We start from the raw sequence: 22,976 nt of genomic DNA, 5'->3' as shown, positions 1-22,976 counted from the left end.
GAACTTTCTTTCTTCTTTTTTTTGCCTTACTAGAATAACAAGTAATTGCACATCCACTAAAGTAGATGGCAGTGGTGCTCTTATTGTGAGAGCGCAAGGAGTATTACCTCCTCTGCCGAGTACTTGTAGTCACGCTAGAGAGGTATGGATTGTGAAATGTTTTCTTCTTCCCCAGGCTTTGGGGAGGGGGCGTAACAAAAACATATTTAACTCATTGAATACCATTTTCATTGGAGCAACCCCTTTCAATACTAGCCGTTTTACTGGATTTTGACTGATCTTGCAAGGCCCACATAATATTGTGTTTTATTGCTATATAAGCATGGAACATACCAAAAGAAAGATTAGACTCTCTTCTTTCATCAGAAAAATAAGTGGATTTCTATATTTTTCCGTTCTTTAGCTATCAGTGTCAGAATATAGCCAAGTTTTGTCGAAATTCCAATTCCTGAGAAAAAAACTAAAATTTCAAGCACAACTTGGACTTTAACACTACTATTTTTTCTTCTGTGACATCTAAATAATGTTTTCGTGCAATAAAAAAACAACGTTCCAAAAAGTGCTTTTGATAACAAAATAACAGTTTATTGCACATAAAAATAAACAATTGACTGGTCTGACTGCAGCTCTGCCATCGTCCAGGGGTCGACGTGACCGGCAAAACGAGCCGTTAACACTGCGGATCATCACTCGACGGTTGCTCGTTGTGTTTGCTCGACGGACGAAGTGTCATTCCTTGACGTGCAGTAACTCCATTGCCGCCGTTATGCTTTGATGAGCCGATGAGGATGCTTTTTTTTAAGCCAAAAAGCAATCCTGCAGGGTTAACTGTTTAGTTCTGCCTGGCCGATTGTTTATTTTCTACTTCCTCTCCGCTGCTCTACAACATGCTAAGTAGCGACAGACGGCACTCCCAGTCCCAATCTACACTTCCTGCTTCTCTTCTTCTACAACAAGATCCTTGCGTGATACTGACTAATCTTACTGTATACTTGCTGCAACCTGCTGACCGTTTCTTTTAAATAACATTGCAGTCACGCCTATTGATACATCATATGTATTGAGATAGTTAAAGAATCACTGCTCCTGTGGTAGGGATTCAGTTTTTTCTGTGTTGTGCATTTTAGGCCATACTGTCCTTTTTCCTTTGGTATCGCCTATCATAAATACATTTTTGTTTTAAAGATTTTATGCAAATCAGCAGTGATAGGTCTATTTCAGGTGTCGCCTATTCCAGTGGTTGACAGGGATTAAAAGAGGAGAGTTGGGGCCACCATTTTAGGAAGTACATTGGAAGGACTGTTCCTTAGTGTCAGACTACAATGTGATTAATGTTGGTGCAGAAACCTTGCGCTAATTCTAGTGCTGCAATTCTGTAACCTTGAATGATTATGGCCTTAGCTATGGAGGGAAACAGTGATGGACTTTCCTCATAGGCTCAACACAGTTATTTCCTGACAGTACAAGCACTGCTACTGTTCTTTTTCTTGCAGATTCCCTCCCTAATCAATTATGTTTTCAAACTTTAAATCTCCCTTCACTTCTGTGTAAGTTCTTTTGCTCTGGTTGTTTCCCTCACTCACATTTCTTGTCATTAATATACAATATATAGCACAAATTCTGGCGAAGTGTTGGAAAGATCAGAGGCGTTCTCCAACGAAAAGTATATGTGAGTCCTGTCTAGAAATACTCCTCAGTCAGGCTTGTCAGATGAAAGAAAGACTATAAATCCATGAAGATGAGAGGAAGTTGGCCAAAAGTCAGAAGGTCAAAACAGAACAAAATAGATCCTTACAATTCGACTCAGTATTGTTCACATTATAGTCTGCTCTGTTTTTTGGTCTGTTTCCCCTTGTGGTAGTTTACAGTACAGTGTATTATAATTTTATTTTATTTTAAATATTCCCCCCTACAATTTATGGTTCATTTTCTGTTGCGTCTTTCGTTTGATTACATTTTCCATGGTTGCTGCAAAGCTATTAAGTTGAATCACCTAGGAGAAGTGATGGCTTTTACTTCATTAAATTGTGGCAGAGTGCATTGCTTCACTCAAGAAAAATGGTATGACTCGTCCTCGTGGGCTCTGTCAATAACCATTAAGGATCTTCTCTCATTAGACCAAACCTCATAGCCCCTGGGACCTGAGAACAGCCCTGCCACCGCATATGATTGAATACACATAGATGGAATCCCAACTGTTTGGAAATGCAAATGTGGGCCTGCATTTTTCCTTGTGGGTGATTGCCACTAGTGCTTGTTATCATTCAACCTATATTAGCTTATTCAACCTCAAATAACCTCCCCAACCTACAGTGGATACAGTATATAGTAAAAAGTCTACACAACCATTTTCATATGAGGTTTTGTGATGAAAAATAATGAAACAGTGAAAGCATTTGAAAACATTTCTCACCATTATTGTGGTCTATAACCTGTCATTTTAGGTGTATATACTTTTTATATATTTTTGTGCAAACACCAACTGTTATTTTGAACGGTTCGTATTCAGTCCACCTTGTCATAGGCTTCATTTCTAGCTAAAGAAATACAGCCCCAAAGCATGATGCTGCCACCATCATGTTTCACTATAGGTACTGTGTTAAACTTGTGATGAACAGTGTTGTATTAACGGAAACTAAACCTTTTGAAATTACAACCAAAATGATCAGCCTTGGTTTCATTAGACCGTAATAGAATCTCCCAAAAAAGTACGAAAATGTGCTACTGTCCGATGAAACCAAGGTTGAAAGTTTTTGGCCATTATAACAAACCTTTAGTCTTTTGCTGACATAACTTTCTTTTTGAAAAAGTTTCATTTACACCTAAAGTTATAACAATCCTTGTCCACACAGCCATTAATCTGCCATGGTTTGCCTTTGCTGTTTTGACAGTGATGCTTTTCCATGGCCAGTGTGTCATATCTCCTTACCAAATCTCACCCCATCCTCAGGCCACGGTCACACCAAGGGGAAGAGGCAATGATCGGTCCTGATCAATAATACATTGACTGCATTAATGCTTATGAATAAGTCATAGGAGCAGAGAACCCAGGTGACAGGAATGACACACCCATGTGCACGGACACACACCCGCACAGCCAAATGATCTTTTGTTGTCGGGCTTGGAAGATAAATGAATGAGAGGAAAAGGAGAGCAAAGCAAAGGCTTTGACTTTCCACTCAAATGTATCAAGTGCTTGCTGACATTTTGTTGCATGTCAAGGCTTCTCTCTGTTCTTTTCCTGTCACCCACCCTGTTTCTCTCAAGGCCCCTTTTCCCTGTGGGTGGAATGAATAAGTTATTACATCTGTGACCTCAGTCTTACTAAAGACTGGCTTTATATAACAACTGAATTTGGCAGAGGCCATGCTTTTATACCATCCTATATGTATTTGTCAGAGGTGGGCATTTTGTCAATATTTACAGAAGGTTCTTCATTCGTCAATGATGGATGCCTATTTGTTGATGATTAACGGTTGAATAGAGCAATTGACGAACTAAGCATTGTCGAAAGTGGGTTTTCGTCTGTCAATGTAATCATCAATAACCAGGTTAGTAGCCTATCAAGACGGAATGCCCATTTCGCTGACAAATGACTGAACCGCTGAAGGATGCTCATTTTGCACTGCACAACACTTTCACTTCTTTGCTCGGACTGCGGGCCAGACATTCTTTTTCTCCTTCAGTAAACAAGTAAAAATACACTTACCAGTTATGCTAACTTCCTCACACACCATTCTCCAAGCCGTCTCTCTTATGGCTCTGTCCCAATACTGATAGCTGGCCGTGTTGTAGAGCTTGGGGCACGATAATAATGTTTTCCTCCTGTTGTATATTTGTCATAACTGTTACGTTTATGCTTGCATTAGTTTAGTACTCATTATAGTTTATTTATCATCAGGCAAGTTGTTAGACAGCAAAAGGTCCTTTGTGCGCCAGTCAGATTATTGAACAGCTAAGGGTGCTATAAAAGGGAAATATTGAGTCTGATGGCCGTGCAGCTATGACCGTGTACACATTACGTATGCGGTGTATGCGATATACGGTATATGTGGCAACATTAGTGAGGAAAAGAATAGTAACAACAATATAAAGTGGACTGACTGAGTGTTGAAGATTTGTAAATTGAACTTTGAGCTATCTTTAACGCTGAATTGTTCCTTCTCCTGTGTCCAGCTGTGATTTTCTAAATATGAATGTTCGTGTGGATGAGGTGCTCCAGCGAAGCACCCCGTTGATGGACTGTGCCGATGAAATTTACTGTCCTAAAATAGCGGCTGTAATTAATCCATGACGGAAGCTCGGTCAAAATAGTGTTGACAGATTGATGCATTGGCGATCACAGATTGGTTCGGTTTGAAGTAATTGACGATGACGGATAGAATGATACAGTTTGGTTTGGTTTGAAATAAATGTTAACAATTTACCAATGATGGAAAACTCATTGACACGCCGCCGCCCACCTTCGGTATTTGTGTGTAAACATATAAAATATGTGCCAGCATTTTACCCCGGATGCCGTCTCTGACAGGACAAGACTCCACTGCAGGGTTATAGTTATAGTTTGGGAATATATATTTTAGTTACTTTTTATTTTGTTTTGAGGTTGTTTTTTTTAACTTGGTTTTAATTAGTTTTAATGGCGGCTTTGTATTAGTTTCAGTTATTTAAAAAGTGCTTAGTTTTAGTTAGTTTCACTATTAGTTTTTGTTTAAAAAATGTGTATTTTGTGCAATATTTAATAAACACCACGGTAAAATGAAAAAAGTAACGTATTTCTTACCTAGCGTGGCATTTCGGCTGAGTTAAATGAAAAAGCAGGCGAGTCGAGCCCCCTTGGAGCCAAAAGTCAAGCACACAAAACTGTCGCCTCGGACCGACGTCATCTGAAGGTGCTTTTCTATTGATATTGAAATCACTTCTGTGTGACACACTTTCAAACGTCCTTATTCCCATTAATATCGAAATAAATATACTTAAAATCACATTTAAAATAGTAAGTATTAAATGAATTACCAAAGACTAAAGCCAAGGACATTTTCGCTATAATTATAGTTCGTTTTAGTCTTGTAAACATAAAATATAGTTTCTGTGAATTTTCGTTTAAAAAACTATACATATTTCGTTAACGAAAATGTTTTTTGACTTTAGTTTTAGTTATTTTGTTAGTTTTCATTAACTAAAATAACCTTGTTCCACTGGACACTTTTTTTGTGTGCTGCCATCAACAAAGACTGAGAAGCCTGTGTGATGCTGGAGCCAATTTGAATCCTCAGTAAAATTACTGTGGTCGATGAAAGGTACACAATTGATGAATTTTGAATGGGAACAGCACAATTGAATAATTAATCCATTGGATGTACACTGAAGTGAGATGGGAGAAACTACAGCAACTGCTGTATGTGGGTGTATTCACTACGTCATCAGTTCTGTTAACTGTCTTGCTTGTAGCATTGCCAAGGTGCCTGTGCTTGTGGGCTTTCTGCATACTGCAGTGTTTTTAAAATACAAGAGTATTACACAAGCATTTTGGAGAAATATAGTTAGTTCTGGCTTATGAGATGCCCTGTGGTGAGTTGGAGTGCTATCTCCCCTGGAAGTGCAGGAAGGGAGAGAAATCAGCTCTTTGTTTCTACGAACAAAAATATCCAGGGAGCAATGCTCCAAATGATCATTGGCTTCTATCAGAGATGTTTCTTTTCCCTTTGCCTCAAAGCTCCCGCTGCTCCCTACATGGGTTTAAAAAAAATTGATGCGGTGGAGGTAGAACAGTGTTGAGCTGCTTCATGATGACAGCGGCTGTGAGTGATGGAAATGTGTCCTTGTTGGAGAGATAGGAGGTGAGGTCAGATAACGCAATTGTGTGGCAACACAACACAAAAGCAGCAGGTTTGTGTAGACTCCATCAATTTGTTGCTTGAAAAGAAACCATTCCTCAAAAACGTATTAATTTCTCGCACAATGGCTTACAAAATTAAAGATGTGCTCATGAACGCATTTTTGGCAATCGTAACATTAATCTCTGCCAGTTCTGCTAGTCATAAACGTTTGCATCTGCACGCTTTCAGTTAACAACATTAAAGGCTGGGCAATATTTAAAAAAAAAAAAAAAAAAAAGAATCGCAAGAGCTGTTTCTCATCTTAAGTGCATCCAATTATCAAGTATGAGACATTTCACAGTTTATAGTCTGGAGACTCAACATATCTAAGAGTCAATACAGAAATTTCAGACTTGTCAGCCAAATTATGTATTACAAGGTCACATATTTTACTGAGACGGCATACTTATAAAGTCTGGAATTTGCACAACTCAAGTAAAGTGGCCCTATTCCACTCCACGGCTCCTCTGCACACACAGAAACCTTAAACATGATGAGGAGCTCCTAATGGCTCCTGATGATCCTCCTCTGTCATCACTGGTCTTGCTCTGGATGTGTGTGCGTGCGTGTGAACGGGTCTTTGATGTAATGTGGCCACAGTTAAGGAGGAGAAGCTCTTGTCGTCACATTTACCATTTGATCATCACGTTCATACATTTTTCATCCGGTCAGAAATTACTTCATGTTAGCACGCTAGGGGGAATAAGAATTTATCTCAAAAGCAAGGACGTGGGCATAAGTTAGTTAAATATGCTGATGATGACTTTGCTTTAATCAAATATTACACTCACTTTGCATTGCTGTGTTGTTAAAGGGATACTTGACTCATGGAGCTAATTTCAGCAGTGAAAAGAATTGATTTAATAATTTCATTATTTTTCATGTACAATTAATAACTTTAAAAAGTTTTTCCACTTGCTGTCGACTGAAGATGACATCAACTGTGCTGAGGAAGTAAGTAACGACCAATCATAGCTCACCTGTTTTCTGGGTTTGGTCAGTAAACTGAGCCATGATTGGTTGTTACCTACTTCCTCAGCACAGGTGATGTCGTCTTCAGTCGACAGCAAATGGAAGAAAATATTTTTAAAGGTATTAATTGTACATGAAAAATAATGACGTTATCACATTAATCATAGACAAAATAACTTTTTACTGATGAAAATGGCTCAATCAGTCAAGTATCCCTTTAATGCTTAGTGGCTGTGCACAGATCAGTGCATATATTTGCAGGTAATCCTTTTAAGTGTAAAGCTTGTTAAACAAGTTATGTCACACTACACCCATAATTATTATGTTTTTCTTCCATCATGCGATTGCCATGTTTGACACATAATTATGCAAATACTCTTTTCAGTGAGTCATCTATCCATCTATCTATCTATCTAATCTATTTTATCCATCCATCTAGAAATTGACCAAATTGAATCATAGGAAGTTTCCACTCCAGAGAAACTCGAATGCTTCACCAATGATTCAGCAATGTGCAATTAGAGCACTTTATGATGAGTGTGGACTGTCTCCAGTGAGATTGAATCTATCAACCAGCCCCAGATTGCTACAGGTCCAAGCAATTTAGCGTTCACTTTGTCTCCATCACCGCAAAGCTGCTGATAGAAAAACGACCCAATGGATGATTTTCTGCTTGAAGTGTTGATTGATTGAAGCTGATTACATCTCACAAAGGTTTATTATTTTTCATAACGTGTGTGCGATAGAGGCTATGTGTTGTATTAAAATATATATATATTCGTATAATAAGTGTTGTGATTTATTCTTTTTGTGCTGATTTCAGGCTACCAGTGCCAAGGGCAGCCCCGGTGGACCCACATGACTTTGAAGAGAGTAATTCCAGACCTTCCATGGACCACGCCCCATAAAAGTAGCCTTACTGTTGATTTACTTGGGCTTCAACACGTTTTTAGCCTCGTTGTGCTCTTCAGTCTCCCTTCTCTTCAAATGACACTGAAGTGACCTTGAAGTCACTTGTGACCGCTCAAGGGGCTTGTATCATCATTCCCCCCTCACAAAAATTAGAATTTTTCTCAACCATTAACTTGGCTTAATGGAAACACTGCAGCTCTCTGTAATCAAATACAATCTGGCCCAATTTCCACTGCCAGTTGGATGAAGGGCTCGCTAGTGTGCCTGCGGACTCGGAGAGGGAGATTGGGTATGTTAAGCACAGCAAAATGTCAGAAATTGGACATTTCTTTAATACTGGGATTTTACTAACAGCCTTTTAGTTTTAAGGGACAGGAGAGCTATTTTGTATTTGGTTGTGATAAAAAAAAAAAAAAAGGACATCTAGCTTATTTTTATACTCTTGCCTTTTTCACTTCCTGTCATCCTGGTGCTTGAATATTTTATTCCCCCATACCCCTTTGCCGAACCAATCACTGACTCTCTTAGATTTATATACAAACGCTCGTAGGATCAACGACTGGAGCATTTTGACACCTATTGATTTAGGGATGTTTATGAGTTTGTGTTGGGTGAAGATCAAACTGTAATTTATTTTTATTTTTTAAAGAGCTCACTGTTTGTATTCATTTAACGAATCATGCACAGCCTGTGACAAATTGCCATCATGGTAAATTTACACACTTTCCACCTTGACCCGTTCAAGCACGGCTTTCATTCACGATGCACCACAGCAGATATTTAATGTGATTGTTTTTCATGTCATAAATTCTATGTGGGTCATATGTGACAACATGACAACACTCCCGGGGCGCTGCACTCAAGATGCAGCAACATTATTAAAATAAAGAAATAAACAAATGATAGGGTCTTAATTTATGATCCCATTTTGTTGTTTGTATTTGTCTATTTTAGACTTGAATCCATAAATAAACACTCATCCTGATGTAAAGGATGTTATCTGTATTTTCTTTTTTTACAAAGTCATTTGTGACCAGAAAAGGCAAACAAGACTGTAATATCTGAAAATTTTGTAAGCAGGTGGGGATGGTTGGGGACAAGAAAGCGAATGCGGTGCTGGATCTAGTTCGAGTGTGACTTTTATCAAAATTCAAAGCAACAAAGTTTCAAAATAAGAGTGGGAATAGGATGTACTGAAACAAAGGGTGGTGGTGATGGAGTCTGAAAGCGCTCTAGATTACACTACAGATGCATTTAAATCCTGACACCTTATGTCTACGAACGCAAATGAGCCGAAACCAAGGAGTTCTGGCTCGTTTCATCGACTCTGATTCACAATCGTACCTCGTCTTCACCTGAAATCCTTCACCTGCACAAGAATGCTTACCCAGCATTCATGTCACTATCACTCACATCACAATGCATGTCAGTCTGCATTGAGGTACAAAAGTCAGTTAAAGGTTATTATGCCAAAAACTATGATTCGCTTCCTTTACACAACATGATTTTATCAACCATCGTGTGAGTAATCAGTCGTTATTATGTATGGCCATTGCAACAGTTTATTTGATTCAATGATTGATGGGAGTTGTGGCAATTGTGTTGAAGTGATTGTTGATTTATCATGCCGAATTGAACAATGCATGACTGCAATCAGCAGAGGCATTCTTCATTCAGCCTCAAATAAGTTTATGGCCTTAACGAGTACAATTAGGGATAGGTACAGAGCTCTGGTGCCTGACTGGTTTGTCTGGCGTCTTCTGCTCGACCATGTGATGTTGTAGGGTTAAATTATGGTGTACTTTCGTCTTTTATTGGTTGCTATGTGCATTTATATGAATCCTTTGTGAATTAGAGGTGAATAATCTCGGGTTATTTTGAAACCAAGTTAGTTCCCCGAGACACACTAGTTACAAGCACAACAAAAACAGGGGAAACGGCCAGAGTTATTTGGTAAATAAGATGTCAGTGGGTCAGTCACGCTGTGGGAGGTAGAAATGATCATTGGATCACCTGACCTCGGCATCTGTCAGTCACAATGAGTCTGGATGATGTGATGCGAGTGGAAAAAAAAAAGTGGTAGCTAGTGTTTGCGTGCCACCATCGCCATCATGCTTTGCAAACTAAAAAAAAATAAATAAAAAAAAACGGCACGCAAAAAAGAAAATACACTAAAAAAACATGACGTTAAAGAGATGAGATAGATGTTGTTTCAGTGCAGGCCATGAGGCAAAATCTAGTGTCCCGCTCCCGGAGTCGGAGAGCTATAGCTCCATCCATCGCAGAAGCAACCTTGAGCCTCCATCCACGTCCCGCTTCTCCCAGCGGTCAAAAAGCGGCTTGCCCGTGTCCCCGCCACCAACGCAGCCTTGGGATGAATTTGACGCCAATGCAAAAAGCTATAGGCAACTGTATAACATAGCAATTGGCTCAGGCCCACTGGACCATTCCCCAGATACAATAAACAAGGAAACAGGTTTTTCTGTCAAATAGGCCTACTACTTTGGACCTATAGGAGCGTCGTAGCAGATGAGCTTCTAATGACTGAATGGCTACAACTTGTTTTTGTTATGGAGTGCAGTAAGTTGGATTCAAATCTAAGGTTCTGGCTGGCAAACAAAAACAACAACATCCAAAAAAGGCTAGCAAAGCAAAACGTGGGGGAACTACAGGGCAAAAACACGGCAGCATGACGGGAAGAAACAATAATGGATCGACGCAGACAAAGGGGAGACAAGAGACTAAATACACACACTAATGTCAAAACGAGACACGACACGAGTGGCTGTGGGCACCGATTGGTTGACACGAGGAAGGGCAGGATTACACTTAAGACCAAGGAAAAACAACACAAACAGCTCATGACAGAAACTTAAAGAAACATGACAAAATCAAACAGAACCTAAACTAAAACTGAACCATGGCAAAAGTAAAATAAACTATTTTCTTTTTTTTCTTCATACAGCACTGTAACGTTTCTCAAGTATGTTAACAGCAGGCGGTGGTTGTAAACTTACCTTATTTATTGTGTACACACACAAATGCTGAGCTTCCCCCATCCCTCCCTTCCCGCGATGCATTCACAATCTCGGTCCTCGAGGGCCAGAGTCCTGCAGGTGTTGGAGGTTTCTCACTTCCAACACAAGCTGATTACAATCAACAGGTTCGTTATTAGGCTTCTGCAGAGCTTACTGATGAGCTGATCTTAAATCAGCTGTGTTGGAGAAGGGCAACATGCAAAACCTGCAGGACTCCGGTTCTCGATGCCCACCTCTGGACTATTGCATATTCAATTTTAAATCTAGTTCAGCGTTGTTGTAAAACACTATTATGTTCATTGTATATACTGTGTTTTTATGAGTTTGGCGATGGCTGGAGCGTGCCACCTCTGCATCACAACCAGGAAACGGGAGTGTGCAACGGTTGCTCCATGATCTGTTTCTTCTTCAGTACATTAAAGTTAAAAAATAAAAATAAAAATTCTTCTTCGGTTGTCGCTTCAGGTCTTTCCGGTGAACTGCTGTCTACATAGCGCCTCCATTATGGCGCAACACTGCAACTGCAGTTAAAATGTGTTGCTGCCTAGCTCAATCAACACACCTGGAGCTCAGTGTTGAGCAATATCAGTGGCTCAGGCTGGAGGTGGCCACCTCTGAATTTTGTACACAGGAAAAACTATGGCAAAGGAAAAAGGCACTTTGGGATGATCAAAAACTAAAGTAAAGAAAGTCCAAACAAACCCAAGTTAAAGTAGCAAACAAACACACTAAACTCACTGGGACATGGCAACATAAAGACTGACAGGAACTACAAACAGAAGCAATGATTCAACAATGACGTGGTGGGCTGACAAGAACAGCTTAACAAAAAACTTGAACGAGACAGACATGAAACAAACCACAAAAAAGCACGACATAAGATGAAACACAACTAAATATAGTCTAGACAAAAACTCACATTATGACAGTACAGCTAAAGTCAAATCCAAACAAAAGCCATCACCAAAGTTAATGTGTGAAATTTGCTGGCTGACTTTCATGTTGTTGATTTCAAGTAAGCACTAAAGAGACATTTACTAAACATGTGAAGGTGTCTTATAGGTATTGCTAAGTAGTGGACATGTCTTAATGAGTTGACATCTCATGTGCCTCTCGCTACAGCGCAAGATGATTGATTGAACTCCTACTTTTGTTTGACGTTTGACTGCGATTTTTCCTGCCTTCCGAAGGGACATTCAACTTTGGAGTGCACTGTTCCTTTTCTAGACCAACTACACCCTGAAAGAAGACCCGCAGGATCACAACAGTTTTCTGTTCTAATGGTTGCTACATAACCCAAATTTGTAAGTCAACCTGCTGTATAGTTATCACTTATACAGGGTGACACACACAAAAAAACGGGAACTTTTTAACAATCTAATAAAACCAAGAGTGATGGAAGAAATTTTATTAGTAATTGAAACCTTAAAATATGCCATTTAAGAATCAATGTTGGAATTTTCTTTTCTTTTTAATTGCGTCCTGTAGATGACATCCTGATGTACGATCCATTGAAATCTAATGCAGTAGTGAAATCACTATTTGTGTTAAAAACACATTTAGGCCATCAAAAGCAAACAAACAGAAACACATTAAGAAAGACAGAAACCGAGTATGCCTTGTTGTGTTACAGGCCGACATTCCTGCACCGTTTGTAACCTTGAAATGTCATAACAGGCCTGTCATTAAGCATGGCCCCTTTTTAATTTAATTAAGTCGGTGTTGATATTCCCCATAGTCTACGATTTTCAGCACGGCTGTGGATGAAATGATTTGGTTCTTGTAAGGAGAGAGAGCGAGTGACTCATAGTTCATCCTTTTGCTTATGTCGCTCAGTCCACCGCCATCAAAGAACCAACGACAAACCCGAGGAGGGGGAGGGGAGACAACAATCTGCCTCTTGTCTAGGGAGGAAATGGAGAGGAGAAAATGTCTGATCTGGTTTAACCTGGGAGACCACAGGGTTTCCTTTTTTTCCACACCCAATTGCACCTGCTCATCCAGGTTCCAATTCACACAGGGATGGACGGACACACACGTTTACACAAATAAAAACAACCCTAGGACTTCTGCATCCTGCTGGGGCGGGGGTTGTATTGACACAAATTAATTGCTTCATGGATTGCGGGATTCAATTAGCTACGTGACAGGCTTACTAGTAATGCTGTCGCTTTGATTGTTCTGTTTAAAAATACATTTGAACACTACGAGTTTGCATTGATGGAAAGCCCCCCACCAGCCCACTGTGATATGCAGTAATGATGCTGTTCGTTACTAGCATATAAAAACTGACAGAAATGGGAGCTTTTTCTCAACAAACACACAGGATTCCCATGTGCGTTGCGTGTGCGTGCTTCTTAGGTGTTTGTGTAGCTGTGCATTAGCCTGTGAAAAATGACATACATTTGCAGAGACCCGCACCTCCGCCCTTGCTCAGATTGCATGTTCTTGTTTCATTCAAGAGATTGAATTGCTTGTCTCACAATAAATGCACTTTCTTATTTGTCTCCCCTAAGCCCCCCTTCACAAACACGGCCTCTAACATGCAAACATGCGTGAACAAGGCAAACTAGCCATCACTCAAGAGAGAGTGCTATGGATTTTCACATTTCCTACAGTTGCTTTCAATTTAACCACTGATTAAAACTAAACATGGTCTTTACACTACTCAATATTTGAATCTTAACCCTGGAGAACCCAAGAACCCTTTTCTTGGAAAATTATGAATTACACATTAAATGACTGCTATAAGTTCACTGAACACCAAAATATATGTTTTTTCAATTTTAACCCTTTTTTTTTAACTAACTCAGAGTTGGTAATTTATCAAAATATATATATAAAACATACGCCTAGGCATTCTGCAACATGACATGAAATAGATTAACAAAAAAACACAATTTTACCATCTGATGGTTTGCTGAGAAGATAGTTTTGTTTGGATTGATTTCCAGCTCAACAAAACAGCATGTTGCCAGCCATCTTGTCACCACCACCCTGGCTCATGTAAGTGCAATATTCATCCACTAAATGGCCCCATGCAGGGGTCAGAAGTGTCACTCTGGACTTTTAAAGTTAAATTTGTAAAAAAAAAAAAAAAAGGTCTTTGTTATTTGAGTAGCAGAATTTATAGGGGCCAAATTTGACCCTATGGGTTCTCCAGGTTGAGCTGTCCTCCAATCAAATGTGAGACATCCAGTTTTCCAAACAACATGAATGTCATTTTTTTTTTTTCAAATCTGGTCTACAGTAGGTCACTTTGGTGTATTTTCCTTGATGGGAGACAAAAAACAGCGCGCTTTACATGTAGTTTGACGGTTTTGCACATTTAGAGGAGGATTAAGAGAGGCAGATGGTTCATGCTTGTTGTGCCATCAATTGTTGGGGGGCCTGATAGAAAGTTTTATCGCATTCCCACCGAAAGGGGCCCAAGAAAAAGAAAGAAATGGCTGCGAGCGATCAGGAGGGGAAAGCTGTACGCTCAAAGGCTGGATTCCGGCTTATGCTGACAGGGTTTGTGAGGCTCACACTTTATTACCAGCAAATACTTGTGACTATATATTTGTTATTTGGAGAGGATTTAAAAATAATAAAAATAAATCGAGTTTGTGCAATATAAAATCTGCTGAGTCATATTGTTTTTTATTTAGGTGTTTCAAAGCACGATCGACAGCCACCCTGACTTGTTCCTCGCCTTGAAATGGGCCATCCTGGATCGCTAAACCTGAAGGCTAAAGAAAAAGTCGTCCAGCGTTACAAACGGAGAATCAAAAGGCAACGAGTATCAGAATTGTGTTATGGATTCCTATAAATGAGACAAAATATATTTTTGTGACTAATTTATAATTCTGTATCTGTGTTTTGATCTAAAGTATGGCATCGCGCCACATGACGCATCTATGTTTTTGTAATGCCATTTTTTTATTTTGCCTTCGCCCTTTAGCAGTTGACGGTCGTGTACATAATTGTACGCTTATTCATAACGCGACCAACGTTTATCATCATCCCACATCTCATATGGGCTTTCAATCATTTCAATTTACATATATTATGCATCTCTGTTAACATCCTCCGTCCTTCAGCCATAACCTTGCCAGCAAGTTGTATTCTCGCGGTATTTGTGAGTTCACAAACTCCGGAGAATACATCTTGTACCGCTCCCGCTGATACGTTTGCAGCCGACCTTTTTTTAGGTCGGACCAATCAGGCGTCGTTTAGGGCGGGACGAAACCAATAAGCGCCAAACAAACGAATGGACACTGCAATTAATTCTGTTCTCGCAGAATTACTCACCGTTTCCTTATTGAATTTGAACAGCAAGCGCTTCATGCATTTTTATCTGGTAAAGATGTTCGTTCGAGCTATTCTACATTGCTTCCTTACTGTTAAGTAACATTGAACATTGAGTTTACCTGCCCATGACTTGGTATAGCAAAGTCTGGCTGAAGATACAGAGCCACTTTCAAGCAATGGCCAGACTTCACTGGCCAAAAATCAAAAAGTGAGCAGAGTTTTGTTGCATGTGCAGACTAGTATTTGCTTAGATTATTGGTTTCTGATAAGCAGCACACAGTACTTGAAGAAGGCTTCACGTCCATAAAATCCAAAATAGTAGTCGTTTTTACATTTTCAGAGGTTGAAGTCGGCATGACACGGTGGTTTTCAGTCATTTGGCAATATTAAGCTTTTTTAAACCACAGTCTGAGGTATCCGTCCTCTACGGGGTTGAACCCTTAGCCCTCGAGACCATGATGAGACGTCCGATAGTCAAGCCCGAAGAGCCGCATTGATGTTAAAGGCAGCACCACAATGGAAACCGGAAAGAAGCCATTGCCAAGGAGGCAACCACCAATTATTTCCTGCATCGGTTTCAGACCCGCTATGTTCAATGTGGCATGACAGGGGTATAAAACAATTCAAAAATCTATATGTACAAGTGCAAGTGCACGATGACCAAGCCTCGAACAAATACACAGAATTTTTGTGAGGCTTCATGTCATAAAGACAGGTGGGTTGATGGAAGTGCCCACCCCTCTGATGTACACAATGTCTTTGATGGTTTTGGTTTTAGCCTGTCTTTTCTGCTGATAAACTCCCACAGACTCATTTGTTTGGTTATTTTCAGGTTTATGATTTTTTTTTCTCTAAAGGTTTTCCTGATTTTCCTTCTTTACCTCCAGGGCAGACCTGGGAAGGATTGCTCATGCTGAATCCACAGAAGAGGGGAACAATCTCTAGCGCAGTGGTGCCCAAGCCCGGTTCTCGAGAGCCCTGTTTTCCATGTTTCTCTCCACCAACACACTCATATTAAGAATACATGGAGAAATAATTAAGGATGCAATTAAGTAATGTGTTCTGGGAGTGCGCTATGCACAGGATAAGATCACACCACCTCCTGTGCTTGTCTGGAATTTACCCAGTCTAAGACCTTTTCTTCTTCTTTTTTATACAGACTTTCATTTTTGGATAAATGCGACAAATGTTATGGCTCTCCTTGTAACCTTAATCATATTTTTTTTAGTTTATCTTTTGGTCACAATCTAGTTGACCAGCAGGACCAGTTATTTTGGAACTGTTATTTCAGACATTTTTGGTACTGCATCCCGTGTGAATCCGTCGGTTGCTATATTTGGTATTCCAGACACCTCCCTCGTATTAAATTCTACTCAAAAGGACATTATAGCCTTCACATCTTTTCTAGCAAGACATTGTTTACTATTAGGCTGGAAGTCTCCAACGTATCATTCCATCTCTCTGTGGCTTAAGGACAGCGTGTTCTCTTTGAAATTTAAGACACTTTCTGAGGTTCCACTGCTGGGTTTAAAAAAAAAAATCTTTTACGAATAGTGTTTCATGAAGTTAACTCGCAATACTGCTATTTCCATATATACTCAATGCTGTCTGTACAGTATGTTATCAAGTAGATGTGTTACGTTTTGTGTTTTTTTTAGTCTTATTTAGTTATATCTTACAGTCGTTAACATGTTACTTAGCATTGCCTGTACAATTGAAACTTGCATAATTATGACGGGTTTCAATTTTGAATTGATTGTAAAACCAGCCAAAGCATCCCGAATCAGGTTGTGTTTGACGTTCAGTCTTTACTTTTGTGTGCCAGATTTATGTGGAGATACACATGGTGGCGCTGATTATGAAGGAAAAAAAATAATGACATGTATTTATTTTATTTTGTCGTGTTCTTCCCCACATACGTAAGCAGGCCGCTCGCTTGTTGGCAGAGGATGATGAAGACGATGCGGCCATACCATTTTTTTTTTCTCCTCTGGGGCAAGGGAAGCCCAGACTGTTATTGACTATTTCCCATCCAAGTTATGGAGGTGTTCTGCAGTTCTAAAAGGCTTTTCCCCCTCCTTGTCTATATTTGGCGAGTTGAACGCTGAGAAACTGTCAGTCATACATTGCTTGCTGATAGGGTTTCTGTGATGGAGACTGTGGAGCATCCCTGAGTGACTGACTCGACAGCTAGAATCAGTCAGGGGTGGCAGGTACAGACAGCAGCTTGGCTTATGAACAATGACTGGGTGGGGCCCAGGCAGCTAGAGAACCCATTTATCCTGACGACAGCCTCCATCACTCTTACATCCTCGGGTCAGCAAAGACTCTTAGGGGTCGTCCTCTCTAACCTCTGTGGAGTATTTTTCTGTCTGACCATCCTACTCAGTATTAATTACAGAGGGCGAACAAAGAGGGGTGAAGATGTGCATGAGTGATGCATGATCACAGTCTATAATGACTTGTGAGCTGGTCCCATGCAAGGTATTCGAGATAGAGGATCACAATGGTGTGGCTACAGAGGAAAGAAACTGCAATGGTTTGTTTCCTGGAGCTGATAATGGAACGTGCCTCTGAATCCTAATGAACATCCCGTCTAGATAACACCTCCTGCTGTTGCTTGTGGGAGCTGAAGCACATTATACGCTCTTGCCGTCACATCTGTGATGAATTGCCTTCACAACCAAGAGAAATGTTCAATGTAGAGAGGTGGGAGGAAAAGTAAAGTATTCTCAGGCTCCCTTCCCAATATCTTTGCCCAGAGCGACTTGGAAGCAAACACAAGTTTTGTGTAAACACTGATATTAAAATGAAATCTTGCTTGGCACAAATGTGTCTACATGTGGATGACTCCCCCTCAAAAAGACGATTCAAAGTTCTTGTCTTCCTCCCGGGAAATAAATGACAGATTTGACATTGTCAACCTTGTCTGGTGCACTCAACGTTTCCCTACATGCTCATGATGCAGCTTATCATTTCGCGCAGGGTGTACGCGGTTCCGAGCTTGTTCATTGCGTTTGCCGCACAGGTTTGTGTGCGAGGCAGCAGTCGTGTTCTCCGACCTGGCCTGAGGAGCGGGAAAGATGCATCTGTGTGGTCGTGCCGGTAGATTAAAACATGGCCTCCTTGTGTGATAAAAGAGCTGATATTAGCACTTTTATCAGGAATGGACTCTTCCGTCAAGCTTGCGCCGCCGGCCTTGCTAGACCGAACTGCATTAATATGATGAAAATGTTCTCCCCTTCATGATTTGCCGAGTTAGCCGGTAGCGTTGCCATGACCTTTACATGACAGCAGGGCAACTCCCTTTATTGTTTGCTCCTCTATATTCATAGACAAGGTGATCAAATGTTTTCACTATGCACGATTTGCAAATCTACATGCATTAGGGTAGAACTATTAAATGCTTGCTGTGTCACAAATAACCCTGTCGCCCCCATTCGTCTTGTTCTCTTACAAAAGTCTGATGATGCTCCTTAGGAAATGATAAATCAATCAAAGAGCGCGTATGAAGGATAATACGCTGAAATCGGCTCATTTATTCAAAGACACCATTGTGCTAATAATAATAATAGAATAATCTGTCACTGCAAATCATACAGACTGTGCTGGAATTTATCAAAGTAGAAGTTTATCATTGCATGAGGGTTTTGACACTTCCTGTTACTATCAAGATGAATGGCCAAAATAAAGTGGGAATGTTAAGAGAGCTCAGTGCCAAAACACTCATTAATGTCTCCCAGCTCCGGATGTCATGCAAATATGCCCCCTAGGGACAGTGAGCGGCATAGGTCTGACTTCAGAGGTTTGATGGAAAAGTCAGTAACAGTAGCAGTGGCACACTTAACTTCGTGTCTTAATGATCATCGTGACAGTACTACTGTGAACTATATCTTGGTACCTACTTGCAAAAGGTGAACACGTGCAATATAGAGAAACTATTTAATCATTTTACCCATCACACACACATTTAAAACTACATGCTTTAAAGAGATTGTAAATTTAACACAAAACATGCAAACACAAGGAGGAAATATTGTACTGTGTGTCAGAGATGTGCTTTTAAGAGGCAGGGTCTGGTGGGATTATGTGTGAATGTCTGGGGAAGATCTTTAAACAACAGCAGGTTCTGCCTCTATGCTTCTTGTGTTCTACGATCCTCCCATTGTTCAATAAACAGATGAGAAGTGTCTCTCCTTTCCTACATGCAAGCGCATTAAAGTAATGAACTGCTGTTAAAATCATTTGAAAACGAATACTACACTGCGGTGTAGTGAAGCGCCAATTATGAACTGTTTCAGCAAACACAATTGTTTCCGTCACCATCCTTCACCACCGGTGATGGCAAAAATGTGAAAGTGAAATGATGACCAAAATATGATTGATATAAGTGTGGAATGTCCAAGAAAAAATATTCTGTGTTGAGCGTCAATGTCAACACTCTTTCCAGTCACTTTTTTTTTTTGGAGAGCTCAGTATTGTTCATTCGGTAATTTTACCGATTTGACATGTCATCATCATTGCTGTCTTTTATTTATTTATGTTTTTTTTTTATTTATTTTTATTTTTTTATTTTGTATGTGGGTGAGTATGTGTATGTGCGTGCGTGTGAGTGTGTGTGTATTCATTAGTTCGCCTAAAACCTATTAAAAAATCCCATACCGTTCACCTAAACCGAACACTTCCAGCTAGAGTCGCGAGGCCGTCAGGAGACCCGAGGAAGGACCAAAGAAAGGAAAGTGAAATGCAGCACCGACCAGACATTACCTACTACCCACCGGGCCACCAACCAGAGTCCTTCACCAACCCCAGAAACATCTAAATTCCAACAAATCAGGGAGACCTTAAGAGACCAAAGGAGAGACTGAGGAAAGGAAGGAAGGACAGACGAAGCAGAGTGAGGTCCACAGACACCAGCCTCCACTGATTCAATGTCCTGAGAAAGAAGCAGATTGTGTCTGAGTTTCGATAGATGCTGGTGTGGTGGATCTGGCATGCAAGAAATTCTCCACCAAAGAGGGGAGCCGTCGACCCCTGCCAGGACAGAGCAAGCGCAACACCTCAGGACCCCCAGGCCGTGGCAGCGCCAAAGGACGACCCCCGGACCCCAGTCACTTTCTATTTAATTTATTTTTCATGTGCATGACAGTTTTTAAAATAATTGTTAAAAACTCTAGTTAAAAATTGCATTCCTTGTTAGTGTTAGTATTGTTTTTAGCATTAGCATTCTTAGTGACAACTGCGCAAATGCCTTCTTTGTTGTTAGCTTTGAGTTTCACGACGGGCGATTAGCCCGTACAGTGTGGGTTGGCTTGTAAAATCACACGGTGCATGAGCTTAAGGCAAAGAGAACCAATGCGTTCTTATTTCTCCAAGCTTAGCCCCACAGGAACTCGTAAATCCCCTTAATAGACATTAAATCCTATGTTCCTCTAAGGCAGACTTTATAAATGTCGAGTAAAATGGTGATCCAAAGCGCAGAAACCTGGTGAATTTAGTGGTGCTATCCTGAGAGAATTCAATTAATGAGGTAAAAGAAAAAGCAGACACTTGGACAAAAGTGAATTTGTTTTTCAAGCTTTACGTTTTCACATAGAAAATAAGATACTGTGGGGCCCATTTTTGTTCTCCAAGGTACAACATTCAGTGATGTACCTTAGAGGGTTCACAATTGACCTTACCGTAAACAAAGCCTGCATTACCTAGTAAACCAATCAAGACGTCTTGTCACGTGCGTTTTGCTGCGGGCAAACAGCAATCCAACTCCCGGTGGTGCATTGCGTGGTTATCCAATGGCAAGAAAAATCAATAAAAATGGTTCAATGCTGTAGTCACGGCTTATGTAAGAGAGATAACCGTTATCCCGATCGACTGGAAGGAGGTGTCCGCCAGACATTGTCCGGTTTATTCCCTTCCCTAAACCCTCAACGAAAAATGTCTGCGCTGGATCAAACTTTGTGGAAGACCACACAAACTCGTTGAATCCCTCCAAAATTACCAGAAACTACTACGTCTGCACTATGCCAATGATCTCTATTGTTGTTTTTAGCCAAAGGCTAACAATAGTGCCGGGTAGCTAACCTTCCACGTGTTTGTTGACTTACTATTTACTATTAATGCCAACAAAACATTGAACAGGACCATGTTTGTTAGTGCTGGCCTACATTATGTGAAGGCCTTTCGAAAGAGCCCACCGTTGTACGGAATGCACTTCAAAGGAATGAATCTTAGATTAATTTTTAACAATGCAAATCTGTGGTTTATCAATGTAGCCTACTTTTTGAATTATATATATTTATTTTTGTATTCCCCTGTGATACCATGCAAAATTGAGGCATGTGTAAATAGGAGAATTAACTTGTAATTTTGTTGTGGGGTTAGAAAACATTTGGTATCTGTCTGTGACTACATTTCATTACAGCAGCACAGCATTCACAGACGCCTCTGATTGACACAGTGTGCTGACAGCCAATTATATCAGTGCTGTAGTGTATTTGCCCTCCCACTAACCTCGTGTCTCCAGCAAACACAACAAACCCCAATAGATATCCTTACAGCCTTATCCCTCACATGCTGGACTAGTCAGCCGCAAGTTTGGAGGCTGGATGCTCACGCCAACAATCAGGCTGTTTTTGTACTGATTTTGTCCCTTCCTGACTTTAACTCCTGACTATCTACAAATAGACTTTACAACACCGATACAATCGGATTCATTGTGATCAGACGATATTTTTCGTTGCAATATTTTTCTTGTTTCTTTCTCTCTTTTTTGTTTTTTTGTTTTGGCACATCCACTACAGTAGGTGGCAGTGGCGATCTCATTGTCAGAGGCACACTGGCTCATCTGCAAAGGTGTACTTAACAATTTTAGAGACAAATGGTACTATTTATTGTCACGAAAGAGAGTTCGAGGGGTGGCGCAAAATATATTCTTGTTCCTGTGTGTAACAAAAAAAAGAAAAGAAGCACTGGGTTGACCCCAGCAGCACAGTTGCCGACTGGTTAGCATGTTCGCCTCCCAGTGCAGCGGTTGTGAGATTGAATCTATAGGATAGGCTCCAGCACACCCGCGACCCTCGTGAGCATAAGCGGTTCGAATAATGCATGGATGGGTTAACCCCAGACAAGACAAATTGGTTTTGTTTTGTTTATTTGCCTTTTTTTTCTTCAGAGAGAAAGGGCAAAGCGGAACTGGTAAATACTCTTTAGGTAGTTCAACTCAGCTGGTACTAGTGAGAATAACATTGTCTCGTATTGGATTAGCCAACGTGGTATGTCATTCAAAATAAAATTAAAATAAAATAAAAAGTTGACCTAAGATGGTTAGTCAACTGTAATGCATGGACTATGAACAACGAATGAAGGTTAATGTACGGTAACTATATAAACAATAGGGTATATTCTGCAAATAAGCATTTACAGTTATTACAATGTACAGAACAGCTGCATCGTTGTCAACCAATCAGATGACAGAGACGACACGGCCCCGCTCAGCCCCAGACAGCAGGTGCTTCAGAACCACCTCTGAGATGGTTCTAAAAAGCAGTTTCATTGTAACCGCTCGGCCCTGAAAAAGTCAAATGGAAAAGCGAACATCCAAGAACAAAAAATAACGTTTTGGTGTGGAACCGGGCTAATGGAAAAGAAACATACTGTATATGTATCATTGGTACAAAGGAGAGCTGAAATTCTCACTAATGTGTTGTGCTACTCCAAGATGTTCCAAATCAATTAACGATCTAGACAAGGTAATATGAGGACATATGGGAAAGTTGAAAGGGAAATATCAATATGATATTGGCTTCTCCCAGTGGCAGCATGCATTTATTCACTGGCATAAGGAAGCCCTTTATGTCCTTGCATCTTTGGAATTCCCTGCCTC

At 40.3% G+C, this 22,976-nt stretch overlaps 1 protein-coding gene across 1 annotated transcript in view; it reads left to right on the top strand.

Annotated features, from left to right (window-relative positions):
* Nucleotides 1-8,757, top strand: part of trim44 (tripartite motif containing 44) — a 47,711-nt gene extending 38,954 nt beyond the window's left edge. Inside the window, exon 6 of the mRNA XM_077569432.1 lies at nucleotides 7,675-8,757. Coding sequence (XP_077425558.1) covers nucleotides 7,675-7,759 — 85 coding nt within the window. The 3' untranslated portion in view covers nucleotides 7,760-8,757. The remainder of the gene's footprint in view (nucleotides 1-7,674) is intronic.
* Nucleotides 8,758-22,976: the final 14,219 nt, after the last annotated feature.

The sequence above is a fragment of the Vanacampus margaritifer genome, chromosome 6 (assembly GCF_051991255.1).
Source record: "Vanacampus margaritifer isolate UIUO_Vmar chromosome 6, RoL_Vmar_1.0, whole genome shotgun sequence".
Lineage (NCBI taxonomy): Eukaryota > Metazoa > Chordata > Actinopteri > Syngnathiformes > Syngnathidae > Vanacampus > Vanacampus margaritifer.
This window is presented reverse-complemented; position numbering and strand designations above follow the sequence as displayed.